The sequence below is a fragment of the Mastigoproctus giganteus genome, chromosome 12 (assembly GCF_048544385.1).
Source record: "Mastigoproctus giganteus isolate SK-2022 chromosome 12, ASM4854438v1, whole genome shotgun sequence".
Classification (NCBI taxonomy): domain Eukaryota; kingdom Metazoa; phylum Arthropoda; class Arachnida; order Uropygi; family Thelyphonidae; genus Mastigoproctus; species Mastigoproctus giganteus.
This window is the reverse complement of record NC_143586.1, coordinates 62,215,650-62,235,204: the sequence shown is the minus strand read 5'-3', so window position 1 is coordinate 62,235,204 and position 19,555 is coordinate 62,215,650. Positions and strand designations below refer to the sequence as shown.

General features: G+C 38.5%; 1 protein-coding gene across 1 annotated transcript in view; it reads right to left on the bottom strand.

Moving 5' to 3' along the window:
• Positions 1-8,595, bottom strand: part of LOC150077103 (tRNA (guanosine(18)-2'-O)-methyltransferase TARBP1) — a 110,351-nt gene extending 101,756 nt beyond the window's left edge. The window contains exon 1 of the mRNA XM_090385785.1: positions 7,387-8,595. Coding sequence (XP_090241911.1) covers positions 7,387-8,595 — 1,209 coding nt within the window. The remainder of the gene's footprint in view (positions 1-7,386) is intronic.
• Positions 8,596-19,555: the final 10,960 nt, after the last annotated feature.

Genomic DNA, 19,555 nt, shown 5'->3' with positions numbered 1-19,555 from the left:
CAGTGCCAGTATGTAAATATCTTTATTCTTCCACAATGTTGATACACTTGAAGAGGACAAAGAAAACCTTTTACACAGTTCAACATTTTTTGCACCACGTTCTAACTCATGAATAATTTTGAATTTCTGCGAATCGAAAAACACTTTCTTTTGTTAGTAGACATGATTCTGAAGGAAGGCGTCGTTTCTAACTGATTTTACTTTAAAATGATAAAGTTATCAGAAGTCCCGAAATGCCTACAACGTTCTTAGAAGTCCCGAAACGCATACAACGTTCTTAGAAGTCCAGAAATGCATACAACGTTCTTAGAAGTCCCATTTCCAAAATTCTTAGAAGTCCCAAAACAAATTTATGGTTCAGTGAATACAAGACAATCTGTAAATAGGGTAATGCGACAAGTGGAATGCCACTGCACTATGGTATAGTCCCTGGCCCCCGAAAGGACAAGGTCGTACATAAACCGATTGCTAATCCGATGCGACGAGGGTGGTTATGGAAGCTAAGTCGCCCTTTTCATTTTTGTCTATTCCAACAATTGGGTTTTTTCAACCCCGAACAATTAAGAATGTCTGCATAGTTACCAAAATTTGTTCAGTATATCCATGTAGTACACTCGTTATAACAGTGAACGATTGTATGGGAATACGCATAAATTAAAATCATTATGGCCTTTTGCTCATTACAGCCGTGATCTCGTTATTTCCGTGCTCGTTATAACCAAGTTCGACTGTACTTGGATTTGAGGAAAGCTTTTGAACCTGTTGCACATGCAAGACTACTGTACAAATTGGAGCAGTATGGCATTCAGGGCAAGTTGCCACTATGGGTAAAGAGATGGTTGAATGGGAGAAGACAGAGAGTGGTAATCAATGGACACTGCACTTGGTGGAGTAATATTATTAGTGGAGTTCCCCAGGGTTTAATGTTGGGCCCATTGTTTTCTATTTTTATCAATGATATAGATGAAGGTATATCAGGTATATCTTAATGACACAAATTTAAGTTGAGGAAGGATGGTCGCAGAATAGATGCGTGGAAGTTTGCCTTCAGCCAGCAGGTAGTTGATTGCTTGAACAAATTTCCATCTGTTGTTGTGGAAGTGGATAGCTTAAATAAATTCAAGGAAGAACTAGACAAACTATTGGAGGGAACAGACAGGTGAAATCAGAAGTTTTTAGGGTTTTTTTTATTTTTATTTTGGTTGATGCTATATAAGATTGCTTTCTTGAATCATCTACCACTAATAATACTAATTAAGGTTCTTTCTAAAAAGAAGTTTAGAAAGGAGTTTTCTAAATCAAGTAACCTTCAAAAGGTGTGGAGTGACACATTACTCAATTTCTGCTTTCTGTTTGATTTCCTGTACTAGTTAACAACTGGATATAGTTAAGAGTTAGTCTATTCAGTGATAAGCTGGTAATAGATATGAACATTCCTTGCTATAATGAACTCATATTACTGTGTTGTATTCAGGTTGGTATATAAAACTGATTTCGAGATTGTGAAATGGTTCCTAAAAACCTTATCTGACCACCTGAGTACCAAAGATGAAGACTAAATTACTGAAGAGAATAATAATTTTTTCTGAAAAGTACAATAATTTAATTAATATTAAATTAAATTATTGTACTTTTATTTAATTAAAGAACACTAATAATAACAAATTGATACATGGGGATTCTGGCCACAAGACATATCATGCATTTCATAGTGTATGTTTAAATTTATGTCATTTATATCTCCATTTGATATCAGTTTGTGATGTTGCAAGGTAATATAAATATAACTGTTAACTTACAAAGAAAACCAATGTAATTGCAGTGTGAGACAATAACTGATGGTCAATAAGAGGCATAATTTCTGTCTCAGAGAGCAAGCCATCAAACATCAATTAAACTGTTTGATGGTCTTCTCTGATGCGGACAAAAGTTAATACTTGGGTAACACTATTATTATTTTTTAAATTGTCCAATGTAAAAATCTGTATGAATGCAACTATAATATGAGTATTTATAGGATTTACCTCAGTGTTCAAGAAGTATATACATTTTTATAAATTTTAAAAAACTTTCTCTTAGTTATATGAAGTTTTTTTTTTTATAAATTCAAAATAGTATGCTTTATTATACCTGCACTGCTATATTTTTCAAAACTATCATATACAATAGTTGTTCCTCTAGAATACAATAAAAGAAACATAAAAAAAGGGGAGTTTAATAAAGCAGCCTAATTATCTGCTAGTTTCTTGTGGATAGATAATCAGATAGTTTCCCATGTCTCATGGCAGTTAATATTCTGATGCATGTCTATGATAATTGTTAATTTTAGTGATATCATGTGATGTGTCACAAAAATTATTTTATGATAGTCAATTATATTTTGTAACTGGAATAAGAATGGTTGATATATCAAAACAGTTGTTTGTCCACATATTTCTACTTTTGTGGTTTACACACAGTGATCACTGAATTATGACCACCTACCTAATATTGTGTTGGGTCACTGTTTGCACAGATAACAGCCACTATTCACCTAGGCACTGACTCCACTAGATGTATGAAGACGTCCATAGGAATCTGCAGCCATGCCACCTGCAATGCTTTCCACAGTAACAGAATAGATGACGGTTACATGTCCATACACCTCATTTCCCATTCCAAAACATCCCACACAATTGGATTAAGGTCAAGCAAATTTGGAGGCCAATCAAGGTGGGTGATATATTCACTGTGTTCCTCAAGCCACTCGTGCACAGTGCAGGCCCAATGACGTGGCAGATCCTGTTTCTGTCCAGAAAAAAATGCAACATGACAGGTTGCACAGTCTCCTAAGAACTGCCAGTAGAACTCACCAGTGAAATGTTGGTCCACATGCAGTAGGGGTCCTAGTTCTTGCCAGCAAAACATGCCCCATATTAAGCAACCACTGCCACATGCTTGGAGAGTGGGCATCATACACGTGTAAAATGTGTTAGTTATCTGATGGTACCAGGGGTTCCCCCCATCTCAACACTGTATACTCTGTTTGGGTGACACAGAACTCTGTGGAGACCAGAGATTTAAAAAGTGTGTGGGGGAGTGGTTTGTTGTGTAGTGTTATGTTCTGTTGTTTCTCTGACCATTTAACCATTGGGATCCACCGTTGCCCATACTTTGCCACAAGGAGGCAGGTCAGGTACTATGTAGCTAGAATTTGGAAAGGCCGAAAGAGGTATAAGACAAAGCAGCTGAATTTAGACGTCAATTAGAATTTAGCAGCATTGTTAGGGGCATACTTGGTCAGTTTAGTTAAAGTGGGAGGGAAACAGGAAGGATGGGGACAATAGAGTAGGCATCCCCAAAAAGGTCAGCGGGGATGAGCTCCACTAGGCGAAATATGGGGGCAGCAGGGAGGGGAAGAGCCAGAGACCCATCTCTTTCCCTTTGCCTGATTCAGATTGCCTGATTCAGATCGCCAAATGGCATGTCAGCAGCAGAGCTGCAGTATGTCTCCGTGATGGAGATCGTTGTCAGGTCCATGTAAGTGTCGAATCCGGTAGGAAGGTAAAACTGCCTTTCCCACTCTGGGGATGGGATATTTTTTTTTCACTCATCTTTTTTCTCACATACCAGGGAGGATGCAATGTAAATTAAATACTAATGCACAATAATTATGTTAAATAAGTAATAATATAAGAGATTAAAACTAGCATTAGTGTGTACTTAACTGTAACATTTACGTTTGTGTTCTTTTTTTTCACACACACACACACACACACACACACACACACACACACACACACACACACTCTCTCATTCATTTTTCTGGTTTTCATTTCATTTGTTCGATTTACTTTCTGCACTGCACTCTCTGGGCACCTCAACTTACTGTTATTCTTCAGTTGTGGTGCAGGCCTAGCTGCAATTTTTTGCAGTCCAGGGGAGAATGCAGTGATAGTGTTTGGGGCACCATGCATAATGGGTCCACAGACTCTTACTTCTTGCACCACCCACAAAGGTGTCTGTTGGCATGTTTCAACAGGTATTTGGACTCATCCAACCAGCACACTCATTTCCAGTCTTCCAGTGTCCAACTAGCACATTGCTGAAACCACAGCATTCGCTGTCAACAATGATCAACAGTGAGGAAAACGGTGTCTCTCAGGTCGTCTGCCGCAGAACTCCATACATCTGAGTGTGCAGCACATCATCATTTGGGATACTGTCCTTGCATTCCCATATTGTATTGTGATGTAAACTGTCACACAGCCCATACAGTGTGCTACTGCATCCTTTGCTCACCACAAACATCACCTTGTGTAATCCTTTACAGTTGTGTCAGCAAGCAGTGGTTTACCCCATTCAACACCATTCTTCGTACATCTTAACCACAGTGGGCTGTGAGCAACCAACAAGATGTGCCATTTTCGATATGGAAGCACCCGACATGCAACCTCCCATAATCATGCACTTTTGAGACTCAGTGATATCTTTACTACATCCCATAACTGCTACATTATCAGTCTGACTTGCATGACCAGATGCATATTACCACTGCTCTAGCATATAAAGCTGTTTGACTTTTTATATTACTAGTTGTACAGCATAGTTCATTACGAATGGGGTGGTCACAATTCAGTCATCACTGAGCGCATGCACACACACATATCAGCCAAAACATTTTTTATTGCAACTTCAAACACAAAATGTATTAGAACGTATAGTAGTGCATAGTAGTTTGCATGAATTGAAGGATGAGAAGACAGACAGAAAATGCATGTTGACATTACATGAATTTGTGCAGATTGTAATTTTTGAGAAATACCTGTGAAAGAAGCTTTTGCCGCAACACAAGATTAGAAGTCAGGGTAACTTTCAATAACATTATTATTATTATTATTAGCCATATGGTGCAAGGAAGCCTGTTCTGTTAAAATAACAGAAGTAGAAAGTATAAATGAGGAAAAGTTATTCCTATTAGTTAGGGGTTGGGCAGTGAATGGATGTGGAGCCATATGTTTGGATTGGCCTAGAAGACAGCACTGGAATTAGAAACCAGTTCAGAAAAACAGCCTGTGGAAGTCAACAGAAAATGCATGTAGTGGAAACTGAATGCCTAGACAGAGATTTTGTAAGAATTAGGTTATTAATTAACCTGAGTACCCTCTTTTTACCATTCCAATGTGGGAACAATATTGCATGGGAGGGCAGATTTCAGATTTGCACAGTCAATACCTATTTAAAAGAAAAGTAATATTGAGAGCAAAAAAGAAAAACCAGTTTGTTTTTAGAAGCAGAAGAAGCAATATTTGTGATGTGCTTATGCCAAGACAGATTAGAAATCAGGGTAATCCCCAGTAGAGATACTGTGATCTTGTCTAGAAACCGAGCTTCATTGAAGATGAGAATGAAGCAGTAGACTTTTTTTTCACAAGAAATAAGACAGGACTGAGTTTTAGCATGATTAAAGTTAATCTTTTGAGGTATATGAGCCCTTGAATGGTTTCAGAAAGCTCAATGCTGATGGGATTCTTCCTCTTGCTCAGATTATGCAACTGAGGAGGCACAAATTCAAACTGAGAAAAGACAGTTCTAGAATAGATTTGCATAAATTTGCCTTTAGCTAGCAGGTGGTTGATGACTGGAACAAGCTTCCATCTGGCATTGTGGAAGTTTACAGCTTAAATAAATTCAAGGCAGAACTAGATAAATTTTTGGAATGAATAGGTGGGTGAAATGGGCAGTTTTTTTGTATTTTTTCTGGATGATGCTGTATAAGTTTGCTTTCTTGCATCATATGCCTCTACTAATGCTAACTAAAATTTTCTTTTCCCCACTCAGGAATTCACTGGAGATCAACAATTTAGGGACTGGTGGCAGATATTCAAGAAGTTGTTTGTGCAGGATAAGATTTCTCAAACTGGAAGGTGAAATGTGTTCTACCATCAGAAAAATTAAGAATAGGATTTGCAGTCAGTAAGTCATTAAGCCACATAAGGAAAAGAATGTGAGAAAGAAAAGAACCTTGGGTAACACCAGGATTAGTTGAAAAGTTAGAAGACAGAATCATCTACATCTATTATCACCCAGAGTGAGCAGTCAGAAATAAGAAGACTGCAAAACAATATGCTTCACTTGGTGTTATTTTGTTTGTCTCTTATAATCCATGTTGGAACTTTTATAAGCATAAATTGTTCTTAGAAGTTTCCAATAGAAAGATTTTCTAAATAAACTAAGCACCAAAATGATATTTATTGCCAAATGATGGGCATAAATGCAAACATGCTTATTTTCAAATACACAGATTTTTAGATAAGACCACATATTTATCCCAGGGGTTCACATCTGGTGAGAGTATGGGCTTGGCACACTCAGGGCCCTGAGCTGGATATCATCATTCTTCTCTTTCTTGGTGACTCCCTTCTACTCTCTCTCTCTCTCTCTCTCTCTCTCTCTCTCTCTCTCTCTCTGGGTAATTGAAAAATTTTTTTTTTTGGCTGGTGCAGCATAAGCCTCAGGCTTCCCTGCACCATATGCCTAATAATAACTCTATTGAAAGTTACTGACTTCTAATCTTGTGGCACAAGTACATCATAATTATTGCTTTCTCTGCAACAAAGACTGTACAAATCCCAAATCTGCCTCACCATTTAATATTGTTCCCACAACTAGAGTGATGCCCCTAAAACCTCTCTCAAGCTCCTAGGCTTTATTCAAAAGAGGGGCAGTCAGATTAATTAGTGACCTGTCTCTTACAAAGTCTCCATCTCATAGACATTGTTTCTGCTGCATGCCTTTTCTATAGATACTTCCATGGGCATTATTCTTCTCAACCAGAATCTAATTCCACCACTCTTCCAAATCAGTCCAAATACATGCTTCAACCAGTCAACATTCATTCACTGCCCAACTCAATACCCACAGAACTAATTTTTCCTTTCTCTCATTTCTTCCTTCTACTGCTTCTACTTTGGAACAAACTACCTCCACATGTACTTCCTAAAAATTACAATATACAGAAATTCAAGTCTAATATCAACAAGTATCTTCTGTCTTCTCAACGTTCAATCCATGCACAGTACTAAGTATTATAATACCCCAAATGCAAAAGGTTCTAATGCCTTTCGTGTCTGGGGCGCTTCATAAAATATATAAATGTCTTATTAGGGTCAAAGATTAGAAATTTATATAAATCCATCTCTGCCTCCAATTAATACATTCACTGTGACTAATATTTATCCCAGTGAATACATATATGGCAGGATTTGATCATTTGTAATAATTCTACAATCCCAACAAACAATTCATAACACAATAATAACTAAACAAACAAAAAAAAACTATTAAAATAAGCATGTGAGATACACAGTCATATTTCATCATGCAATTAAGTATTATGCATTATACTGTAATTAAAACATTAGTATCAGGAAGTGAAATCTGTGATGCTGCATCTACCTGTTTCTCTTCCAATGTCTCTAGAAGTCCGATGACATTTTCCCACATTTTCTTAAGTTCTGATGCAAGAACAGACTGCCACATAAATAAGGGCATATTTTCGTTATGACAATGAATGGTATTTAATTCAACATTTTGTTGGTCACACCAACTTATAATCCTCTTTAAAATGAACATTGCCCTTTTACGAGTTAGTGGAACTGTATGAGTCAAACCACAAAGAATTGCCTTCCAAAAACTGTCATCACTATAAAATGAATACACCTCAATGCCATCTGAACAAAGGCTGTAGTCACATATAGAGCATAATATTAAATAAACTGTTGATGGCATGCCCTGATTATCAAATGAGTTTTCTTTACAAAAATTAGCCACACTGTTCCATAAACGTTCAACAATTGTTACTTGGGATTCTGAAACAAGCATTAATTTTGGAATTATATGAACTAGTATATATGCAGTTACATCCATGTCACATAAATATAAAATGTTTTGGACTTTATCACAGATTGTATCAACCCATGTTAAAAACTCAGCATCAAAATGGAAAGGCATTAGTATTTCCAAAAATCTATTCAGTGAGTGCAGAATAAACTGATAATAATTTTTACACGATATTTCGCGCTTGCTACTTATTTGATCCAACTGAATGCAGCATGCATTTTTCAACTGGGAAATAAGCTTCACACAGCCCTTTTTATCTATTTGTTCCAATATTTCAAACGAATATTTAAAGATATCCCATAAAATTCGGAGGGTATTCTCACTCTCCGTATCATCTCCGATAAAAGCAAGATGGTTTAAACACTCCAAAGTGGGCAAACAGAGCCTTTCCACAACTTCCATTAAAACGGAATATAATGATAAAAAATCTCCTGGGACTAACACAGGTTTTTGAGATTCACCACATTCTTCAGATTTATCAGATGTACTTTTGTGATCGAAAACACTGCAGTTTCCTGCTCTTGTCCTTAATAAATCTTTACACACAAGTACACAAGTCCTGACTATCATTAAATCATTTTCTTTAGGTAGATCACGATCTATTACACCAATATTATCTAAAGTTATGGTAATCATATTTATCAGTTTCGCCAAACTTTCGTCTTTGAATAAAAGTTCTACAAACACAGACTGGCATAACGCTTTACTCTCCATTGTATTCAACTCATAGAAAATAAATAAATAAAATTATATATAAAATGCTATAGAATAACACAAAACACGTGGTTGAAGTAATCACACAGTCTCCATCACAAGTTCCACCTATGACCTGTCACAATCAGCTAGTAAAATTCCCTGTCCTTTTGAAGTTTAAAAAAAAAGGAAAAAAAAAAGATATTCTGTAAATCTTAATAATAAAAAACTGATCCCAAAATTTTGACACGATGTAAGAATATGTGGGGGGGGGGGGAATTATTAATAGATAAATAAGTATGGATGTACCCACAAGTGGATTGGTTGGTTGTCGTGGTGTATCAGCAATTTAGACCATATTGCATCATAATTAACGTGTCTGTAAATTGCGTGTGTTCTGTGATCGAATTGCTGTTTGCTGGACAAAACACTCGAGAGAGAAAAAAAAAATGCTACCCCCCCTGGGATCGAATAACTCAACAGCGTGTGAAAAAGACCATAAAAATTCCTCGCGTCACTGACAGGGCTCAAACTCATGTCTTTTCCACCAGGTGTAGGGAGGACGGTGATTATTATTATTATTATTAGCTACAGGGTACACGGAAGCCTGAGGCTTATGCTGCACCAGCCAAAAAAAAAAAAAAATGCCCAAGTTACCCTGAGAGCGAGAGAGAAGTAAAAAGGGATCACCAAGAAAGAGAAGAATGATGATACCCAGCTCAGGACCGTGGGTTTGCCAAGCCCATACTCACCAGATGTGAGCCATTATACCAACTGTACTACCCACGAGGGCGAAATGGCGACACCACACTTTGAGTATCGTGTCCCAAAAAGGAGCCCACCCCCTCCCAAAAAAAAAAAAAAAGACACCAAGCTCTTTGAAACAATGCGCTTGATGAAATTAGCAAAATTATGTACATGTATGAGGAAGTAATTCCAATGTGCAGGCTGCAGGGCTTGAAACTAAATACCTCAGAGGGATCCTGCCCTCACATAGCACAGCATTATAATTAAACAAAAATTGCCAGTTTACTCAAAATTATTATGCAAATCATTTAAATTGTATTGAGATTGTGAAAAATTTGTGGAAGTTATAATAAGAGACAAAAAATACAGGTAGGTTTAAAGTGCATTACTGCATTAGGCTGATCACAGAGAGTGTTTTATTTCCTCCAAACTTAGAAACAAATACCGGTATCCACAGTTCAGTCTTAGTCGCTAATATCTTTTAAAATCTCTTAGCATCGTTAGCGTACAATGGTATTGTCACCGACCCACCCAAACTGGGAAGAAAACATCGGGATTCGAATCCAGTCAGTGACGCGAGAAACTTTTATGGGCTTTGTTTTCATACCGTGGCGGGGTTAGTCAGTCTCAGGCATAGATAGTAAGGTTCCCTCCCCATCCCCCGGTCTCTCGAGTTTTTTATCCAGTAGACAGATAAATCGACCAGAGAACAAACGGAATTCACGAATAATTCACTTGAGGCAGATGAATGCATATTCCAAGTGGCCCCAGTGTGACATTTACACCCATTCCCTGAATTACAGAAATTCGACTTACTTAACTAAAACTTTAAAAAAACTTTAAAACTTTAAAAAATGGAAGCATATTTTGCATTCCGTAGGAATAAATGGAGGTATCGTGAAAATATCGCAATGTGAACCGAATAACACATTGGGTTTTTTTTTTTTTTTTTTTTTGGTAATTCCTTCCAATACCTCGGAAATCGAAATTTTCGCTATATAACTGAGCTATTTATCTCTCTAAAAGGTCATTTTTATAATGAAAATTGCACTACCTTTCATCATTATTATAAGTTTCATTATAAGAATCAATTTTGAACGCCTTTGTGATATTTTTCTAAAACACATTTCTGGAGGTCACTACCATAAAACAATAAAAATAATTTGCATTTTTCAGTTTATTGGGCTTTTCTGTCAGCGCAATATATTATAAACCGGTAATAGACTCGATCTTATTTTGCACTTACCGATAACTGAAATTCTCTGGATTTTTCTGTTACAATATTATGATGAAATGAGTTCCTATTCACTGAAATCTTCAATTATAAAAAAAAAAAAAAATTTCAGAATATTCTCTGAAAGGGACCAACGGAAAGTGCAAGTGTTGGCAGTGCTAGGAAGCAAAACAAAAGTGATTTAGAAATGAAGATGATTAATTAAGAAGTACAATGCAGAACAAAGTTTGTCATCTATTGCATGGAATTAGGTCTCGCTGCTTCAAAAGTGAATACTATTTTAAGGGACAGTGCGCGTATAAAAAAACATGTCAAAGGATCAAAGCATTTAAGATCAACAATGATCACAAAACAGCATTCAGGTGCATATTGAAGATGGGAAAGCTATAATAATCTGGATGGAAAATCAGCTTCAGAACAAAGTGCCCCTGAGTCCAATGGCCTTTCAAGCAAAAGCAAGAAGTATTTATGAAGATATTAAGGATAAGTACAGCGAACCCCAAGTCACGATCGTGGTAAGCAACGGGTAGTTTAATAGGTTCAAGCAACGGGTAGTTTAATAGGTTCAAGCATCGCGGTGGTTTCCAAAACATTAAAGTATGCGGTGAAGTCCCCAGTGCCGATTCTGCAGCTACAGAGAAATTTTGTGATGTGTTGGATAAAACTCCTTCTAAATTTCCACAGCCTTCAACTTCGGAGAGTAAATTTCCACAGCCTTCAACTTCGGAGAGTAAATTTCCACAGCCTTCAACAACTGGAGAGTTAATTCTGGCAACGATGCTCGAACCCCAGGGGCTCACATCTGGTGAGTATGGGCTTGGCACACCCAGGGTCCTGAGCTGGATACCATCATTCTTCTCTTCTTGGTGATTCCCTTCTACTTCTCTCTCTCTCTCTCTCTCTCTCGGTAACTTGGACATTTTTTTCTAGCTAGTGCAGCATAAGCCTCAGGCTTCCTTGTACTATATGGCTAGTAATAATAATAATAATAATAAAGGTAAAACTTGCTGACGTTATGCCTGTCTCCTCTCTTTTTCTGTAATTTTGTAATTTTTCCTGCTATGAGATAAAACAATTGAATAAATACACCACTGGCACGCAAAACTTAAGGAACAGCATTATTTCTAAAGGTTACAACCACAAAATCTTTACTTAAGCACTTTTTATTGATGAGAGTTGATTAAGTCTCAGCAGCGATTCTGGACGTCAGCTAGTGAGAGGTGGGCACACGCTATCACCCCGCAAACATCACTGAAAGGGATCGATATGGCGGTCGAAGTGTTCTAGTCTGGGGAGGCGTTATCTTGGATGGACCTACACAACTCCAGAAACTGGAAGGCGGTACTCTAACCGATGCACGCTACTGTGCTGAGGTAACCTTTCCCAATGTGCGTCTGTTCTGAAGTGTCATTGGCCCCGAGTTCGTGTTTATGGATGATAACCCCACATCCCATCGCACTGCAGCTGTTGATATGCTTTTGGAACGTGAGGACATTGTTCGTATGGACTGGCCGTTCCACCGATCTAAATCCTATCGAACAGATATGGGACGCTCTGAGTAGACGCCTAGCGGCAAGTCTACACCCACCAGAAAATGTTCACCAGCTGAAGATGGCACAAACAGAGAAAAGGATGATGTTACCGCAAGAACTTATCAACAACATTGTTCTAAGTATGCCAGGCGGTGCAACGCCTGTATCAACATTAGGGGTGGCCATATCTCCTACTGTGGACCACCTCTTCCCTTTGTTCCATCTTTGGCAGTGATGCATCTGTATCATGGCAGCCAGTGCTATCGTGCCGTTTTTGAATAAAGTACCGTTTTGTTTCCCTTGTTGTGTCGGTATTGTTTCCTTCATCATTCCTGTACCTCACGAGGTTCCTTTGGTATGTTTTTCCCATATCTATGCCACTCCTATGAGAAGCTACAGGTGAAAACCTGACTGGCCCTTAAATTTTGCAGACCAGTGTAATTCTATTTACATGTTCGTCGAACATTTCATTTTTAATTCAATCAATTTTGCCAGTGCTTCATAAGCATTTAGGGAAATTCCGACTCACGTAGAGTTCCGCGGAACGCAACCCTTATGTATAGAGAAGTGGCTGTATTTATTTAATATACACTGATGAGCTAAAACATTATGACCACCTACCTAATATGTTTGTTGGTCCTCCACGTGCAGCCAAAACAGCTCGTACCCGGTGAGCATGGACGCTAAAAAAATTTCTAAATCTGTCTTGTGGTATCTGGTTCCAACACATAAACAGCAAATCCTTTGACTCCTGTAAGGTCTGTGGTTGAGACGCCGCAAATAGGAGTTGCTGTTCTAACACAAACCACAGATGCTCGATGGGATTGATGTCTGGGGAATTTGGGGGGCAGAGCAATACCTGGAAGTCTTCCTTATGTTCCGCGAACCAGTCTCGAACAATCCGGGAGGTGTGGCATGGCACATTATCCTGCTGAAAGATGGCACCGCCAAAGGGGAAGACCGTTGCTATGAAAGGGTGTACTTGGTCAGCAATGATGTTTAGATAGGTGGTAGATGTCAGAGTGCCCGGCATATGGATGACTGAACTAAGGTATCCCAGCAGAACATCGCCCAAAGCAAATCACTTACCCAGGTAAACGACGCACACGTACGCGGCCGTCCACATGGTACAACAGGAAACGTCATTCATTGAACCGGACGATTTTCTTCCAATCAATAAGGTCCAGTTTCGATGCTCGTTTGCCCATTGTAGTCGCTGTCGCCGGTGAACCGTGGTCAGCATGGGCACTCGGAGCAGCTTGCGGTTACGCAGCCCCATTTTCAGCAGGGTTCGGTGTACTCTGTGTTGTGACAAATTACTCCCGTCACCAGCATTCCAATTATTGGCGAGTTGCGCCACTGTCGCCCATCTATTGCCACGTACCATCCGGGAGAGCCTTCGCTCACCTCGAGTATCGATGAGCCGGGGTCGTCCAACACCACGTCGGCGGTTCGTGGGTTCTCCGTCCTCGGAGCACTTTCGATCGATCAGCCGTAGGGCTGACCGTGAGCATCTTACCAGCCATACCGTTTCGGATATGCTCTGATCCAGTTGTCTGGCCATTACAATTTTTCCATTGTCAAACTCGCTTAAGTCCGCTGCCTTCCCATCTGAAGAACAAGAGTAACACTGATTAACAGAGCTCAGTATCAGATGGTTTTTATACCGTGTCACGACACGCCCACGTGCTGTAGTTCACCTGCAGTTGCTTCGATTTGCTTAACGACTCGCTGGTCATAATGTTTTGGCTCACTGGTGTAAATTTCATAGCATCAAACAATAGGCCAACCTATTATGCATTTAAAAATCTGAGATACTGCCAAGACATGCATGTGACTAAAGTTATGTAGAACATGGAACGCTAGTTCAACTCCGCCACACCGACAGGACAGTTGCTTCAAAGCATACTAGTTTCTCATCAGCGGTGGGCGGCCTCTATCCTATAATCCAATATAATAAGATAGAAAAATGTTCGCTGAGATGCTTCATAATCTTACATTAAATGTATATTACTTTGCTATTCATTTAATCTTCTGTTTTATATTCAGTTGTTAAGTTGCCAAAAGGAAAAAGTATCTTATTTTTATATTCCAGAATAGAGAAGCATATCTGCATTGATTGCTCGATCACTGCGGTCTTTCTGCTCCCTCAAAAGATAGACTCCAAGAATTCGGCCTTATGTCCAACTTAAAAATAAATACCATTAGCAACTTTTACGCCTAAGTTTCTAATATCTTTTTATATTGTACAGCATCACATAAGTGAAAATGATTCTTCCACTGATTCTGTTGGAACATGCAACAGCCCAGAAAGCAAGGTACTAGGGATTTCAAGGCCTGCTGCGGGTCGGTATGGAAAAAGGAAACGCATGGACTGTATTAGGGTAACTAGGAGTAAGAACAGGTGCATGTATACTTGCATGTACACCAATGATAGGAGTATAGTAAATAAAAATGGTGAATTTTAAGTAATGGTCAAGACATCAGATGGAGACATTGTTGGAATTTCAGAGAAGTGTGTCACACGGATTTAAGGAACGCAGAATTTGAATATGGGGAGTACAATGCATACACAAAAAACAGACGGAACCGAAGGGGGGGGAGGGATCATGCTCTTAGTTAAGAAGCACATAAAATCCAGTGCATCCAGTTAACATGGGTGGCTAGTTCAAGTTGAGTCAGTTTGGTGTGACAAAAACACTGGGAAAACAAAAATGAGAGTAGGAGTGTGTTATAGGCCGAATAACTGTGATGAGTACAACGAACAACTGTACAGACAAATAGTGGGCCAGAAAATCAGAACGTCTTATAATGGGGGCTTTTAACTTTCCAGTTATTGATTGGAATTTATGGGTTGATGGCTCACACACTACAAGACTTTTATGAATTTATGGGATGACGTTTTCTACAACAACGTTTTATAGAGATAACAAAACGGAGCAATATTCTTAATCTGATTATCAGCAGCGATTCTTCGTGCATAAGAATATGCTGACAAAAGAACCACTAGGTTGCAGTGATCACAGTATACTAATGTGGAATTTGCTTAAAAATGTAACTACCATAACGGGTAAGGGGGGGGGGGGGTTTGCTTTCATAAAGGAGACTACACTGGCCTCAGACAGCTTGTAAATTCTATTCAATAGGACCAATTAATGTAATTACCAACAAGCAATTCTAAATGGGAAGAATTCAGTGAGGTAATCATAGAAGATACTAGACTTTCATATGAACTAAGAACTACCGTTGAAGACTTACACCTACACTGAGTGATCACCGAATTATGACAACCTACCTAATACTTCGTAGGTCCTTAGTACAGCAGCTATCCGACGTGGCATTGATTCAGCAAGATGTCGGAAGCGTTCTGGAGGTATGGCCAACCAAGCTGTGTGTAATGGGGTCAATAACGCAGGTATTGAGGTGATTGGTGTATCCAGACGCTTGATATGCCTTTTCATAGTGTCCCACAAGTGCTCTATGGGATTGATATCGGGAAGGGGGGGGGGGAGTTCGGATGCCAATCAATATGCTGGAAGTCAGAATTGTGTTCCTCAAACTATTCCTACACAACAAGTGCCCGATGGCTCGGCGCATTGTCATCTTGGAAGACACCATTGCCATTCGGGAAACAGTGTAACATAGCGGGGTGCACACCGCTATGTTACACTGTTTTTTTTTTCACAGTCAGCAAGCAGTTGACGATAGTGGAGACCAGTGATATGTTGTTCCACATGCACCAGGGGTCCAAGTTCCTGCCAGTGAAACATGCCCCACACCATACAACTGCCTCCCCGGCCTGCGCTTTTTGTGTGGAGTAAATAACGTGACTCCTCTGACGAGCACACCTTCTTTCAGTCTTCTAACGTCCAACTCTTTGCAAAAGAGTTGGACGTTAGAAGACTGGAAAAAGAGTTCCATGCTCTTTCCACCAGGCGAGTCTTTTACGCCGATGAACCTTGATTAGGAGAGGATGCCGTAGGGGTCGTCCGTTGGTATAACCCAAACGTGCGAGAGTGCGACGCATGGTAATGCCAGATATTGTTCCAGGTTGGCCCATGTTGTATTGGGTAGGCAACTCTTCAACAGTGCTGCACCTGTTCGCTTATACGAGTTGTCAGACCCGGCACTCACTTCTAACATCAACCTTTCGCTGCTGACCTTTGCAGTTTTACCGTCGGATCGTTGTTTGACCATTTTGACGCCAGTCCTGGTACACTTTAAATATGGCGGCTCTCGAACACCCCACCCGTTCAGCCGTTTGGGAAATCGAGGCACCAGCTTGTCGTGCACCCACAATCTGTCATTTTTCAAATTCCAATAAATCCTTCCTTTTATCCATCACGCTCGGAATTTTACTACCTATTGAACCACTGACACCTTATCTATGCTACGTAGGTCGACTAACTGCGCACTCTCGTACCTCACGTGGTCAACGGGTCGCATTCAGTTTTCATAGGGGTGGTGATAATTCAGTGATCACTCAGTGTATATCGACGTCAGATGAACTATTGAGACACGTGGCAGAGAAGAAACATCATGGGATGCATATAAATTATCAGGTAACACAGACATCTATGATAGATATAAACTAGCCTGCAATCAAATCACAAAGGAGTTTATGCAAGCCAAGACAGATTACGAGAAGTTTCTCGCAAAGAATGCCAAGAAAAACAGCAAAGATTTCTTTAATTTTTTTTTTTTTTTATGTAAACCCCAAACACGAGAGGTAATAGAACTAATAAAACTAACATATGCAGGTATGGCTGCCCTAAATTACGGTATTATTACTGTGTCACCAAAAAAAACTAAAATATCTTGAAATAAATGTTTGACTTTATATTTGTTTGTGAATAGGTTACTTTAGGTGTATGTCTTAAGCACCAAAGAAAGTATGGCGGTGAGGCGTCAATATGTTATCTATCCAATGCACGTATTCTTCGATAGGTTTGTTGTTTTCTTGATTTAAACCCCGAATAGCCGGGATAAAAACCAAGAAAGCCTCATCTTAAAGCGACTAACTCAACTACGTTGTGAAACATGCTCACAAAAATTGCTTGCGTCATTGACAGGACACAAATCTAAGCTTTTTTTCGCACAGTGTGAGAGTACGATGATTATAGTCACTGTGCTGCCAACGAGGGCCATTTGTTAATGCATGCTGAGGTGTTATCATGATACTGCAACAGATAATATACATGTGTACTAAAATGTCTGAAGATGATAGACGGTTAAATTTTATGAATACAGTATACCTAAATGTTATGTTTATGGTGAAACGGACACAACTTCGTCACACAAGTACTAAGAAAATATTAAATATAATATAAGATATCGCATATCACATTTCCAAAGAGGTCTACGTGGAGTGCACAAGGGAGTTTCTTCTGCACCCAAAAATCTTGATCCGAAATCTTGTAATTCAGATAATACTGTCTCAGATCTTGGGTTTAAGTCATCATCTGAGGGTTGGGTAACGGCCATCAAGTTATGCCACAAGTGTTTCTCTGAAGTTCCAAAATCAGTACAGTTAATGGAGTTACATGAGAGATCCACTTGTACTTGAAGTCCCAGGAAGCGTTTTAGTTGATAGTAGTCTATTCACTGTATGAGCTTTATGCAAGCTGGATTTTTGGAAGACACAAATGGAATCAAGTCATATCACAAAATGTCGTTCACGATTGGTGAACGACATTTTGTGATATGACTTGATTCCACTGCTGTCAAGAAATCGATTGTTTAACGATACTGAAAATCAAACAGTCATTTTTTTCCGTTATATTATTATCACAGATTAATGAACTAATTCTGTTGCCAGTATTCTGCACAGTTTTGTATTTGATGTTTGGTTTCATTGGAAAATATTTGAGGGGCATGATCTTTTATCTATCTCCATTGCTCTTCTACCATTGTGTTAGCCATTCTTTCATTAGTGCGAACAAGTTAGCGAATTTTTGTATTTACACAGGCTGATCGTGTAATTTGCGGTATGTCAGTGTAACAGTACAACAACTCAAGTTTCGGCAACTGTCAATAGATGGCAGGAGTTTATAATGAGAGATTTGAATACTGAGCAACGTTTTGTTGTTTGCTATTGAGTTCGACATGGAATGAGGAGTCAGAGACTGAAAGAAATGTCAGAAGTTTGAGGAGACAAATGTTTGGAGAAAATTACAGCTTTTAAATGGCACAGGAGTATTAAAGATTAAGAATCTGTAGCCATAACGACCACTCTCAAAAAATTTGTCAAGCATTTATGAAAGATGTGGCTTCCGGGAGTACTCCTGCAAGTTGGTTCATCAATCGCAAAAATGAATACAGTTTGTAAAGGAGAGCGCCGGCAGAACGCAGCAACGAAGTTTAAAATTTAGGAATGTCCATTTGCTGATTAAATGATCAACCTGTGTACATAGTTTCTGCGTTTAAAAATGACAAATGCCGAAAAGTTCATCAATATAGCTGCCATTTTCTAGATCAGAATAACCTGTGGATCATGACTCATTCAATGGTTGCAGGTGGTTCGGGAAAAATATTACAATAATGCTATAAATTAAATTAAATTAATTAATTCAATTTAAATAATTTCATTATAATTATAAATTTATATAAATTTAATTGATAATGCTATAAATTAAATGTAGCTGAAAAAGAAAGCAATCTCGCTCTCTCATACTTAAGTACAGTGAAGTGTGGTGATTTAAGTGCCATTTACTCTATTAAAAAAAAAAGCATAGAAAAATGTATATTTTATATAATGGTACAAGAAATTTATGCCGTGCTCAAGTCATCGTTCTTATGGTCCTTAAGTTTGAAGAAAATAAGCACGATGATTGCAATAATGTATAAAGTACCAACGAAGAAAATTATCGTATATCTACAAGTATCATATCGAACTAAAAGGCCATATATACGAACTTATATTTTTGGCTAGTGAAAAGAAAACAAAATAGCTTGAGAACTGTTGTATTTTATTAAAGATCGGAACAGAGAAATATGTAGTACAGTAGGGTCCCAACATCCGATGGTAATTCGTTCCACAAAACCCATTGTAGGTTGAAAATATTGTAAGTTGAAACCAATAATACATTGATTTCCTGTAATTCGTTCCTCAACAACACATAAAATAGGTATTTCTTACATGTTATACTTCATTTTTACATAAAAAATTAGTTTTATAAAGATTATTTAATAAATAGTTAAAACATCTTAAAATAAAAAAAAAAAAAACAATAAATTAGCATTTACCTTAGACTTGAAGTGCAGAGTTGATGAAATCAGTGGTGGAGTAGTGGCGGTAGGACTACATCAAGCGTCATGTGTCTTTTGTCTTTTGCTTGACTTTGGACAGTTTCTTTGCAAAGAAATTGTCCAAAGTCAAGCAAAAGACAAAAGACAGAAAGGCCAGAAAACTCCAAGGGCAGAAAATTCCAAGCCCCCTTTCACTGAAGACATATGGTATCCTGTAACC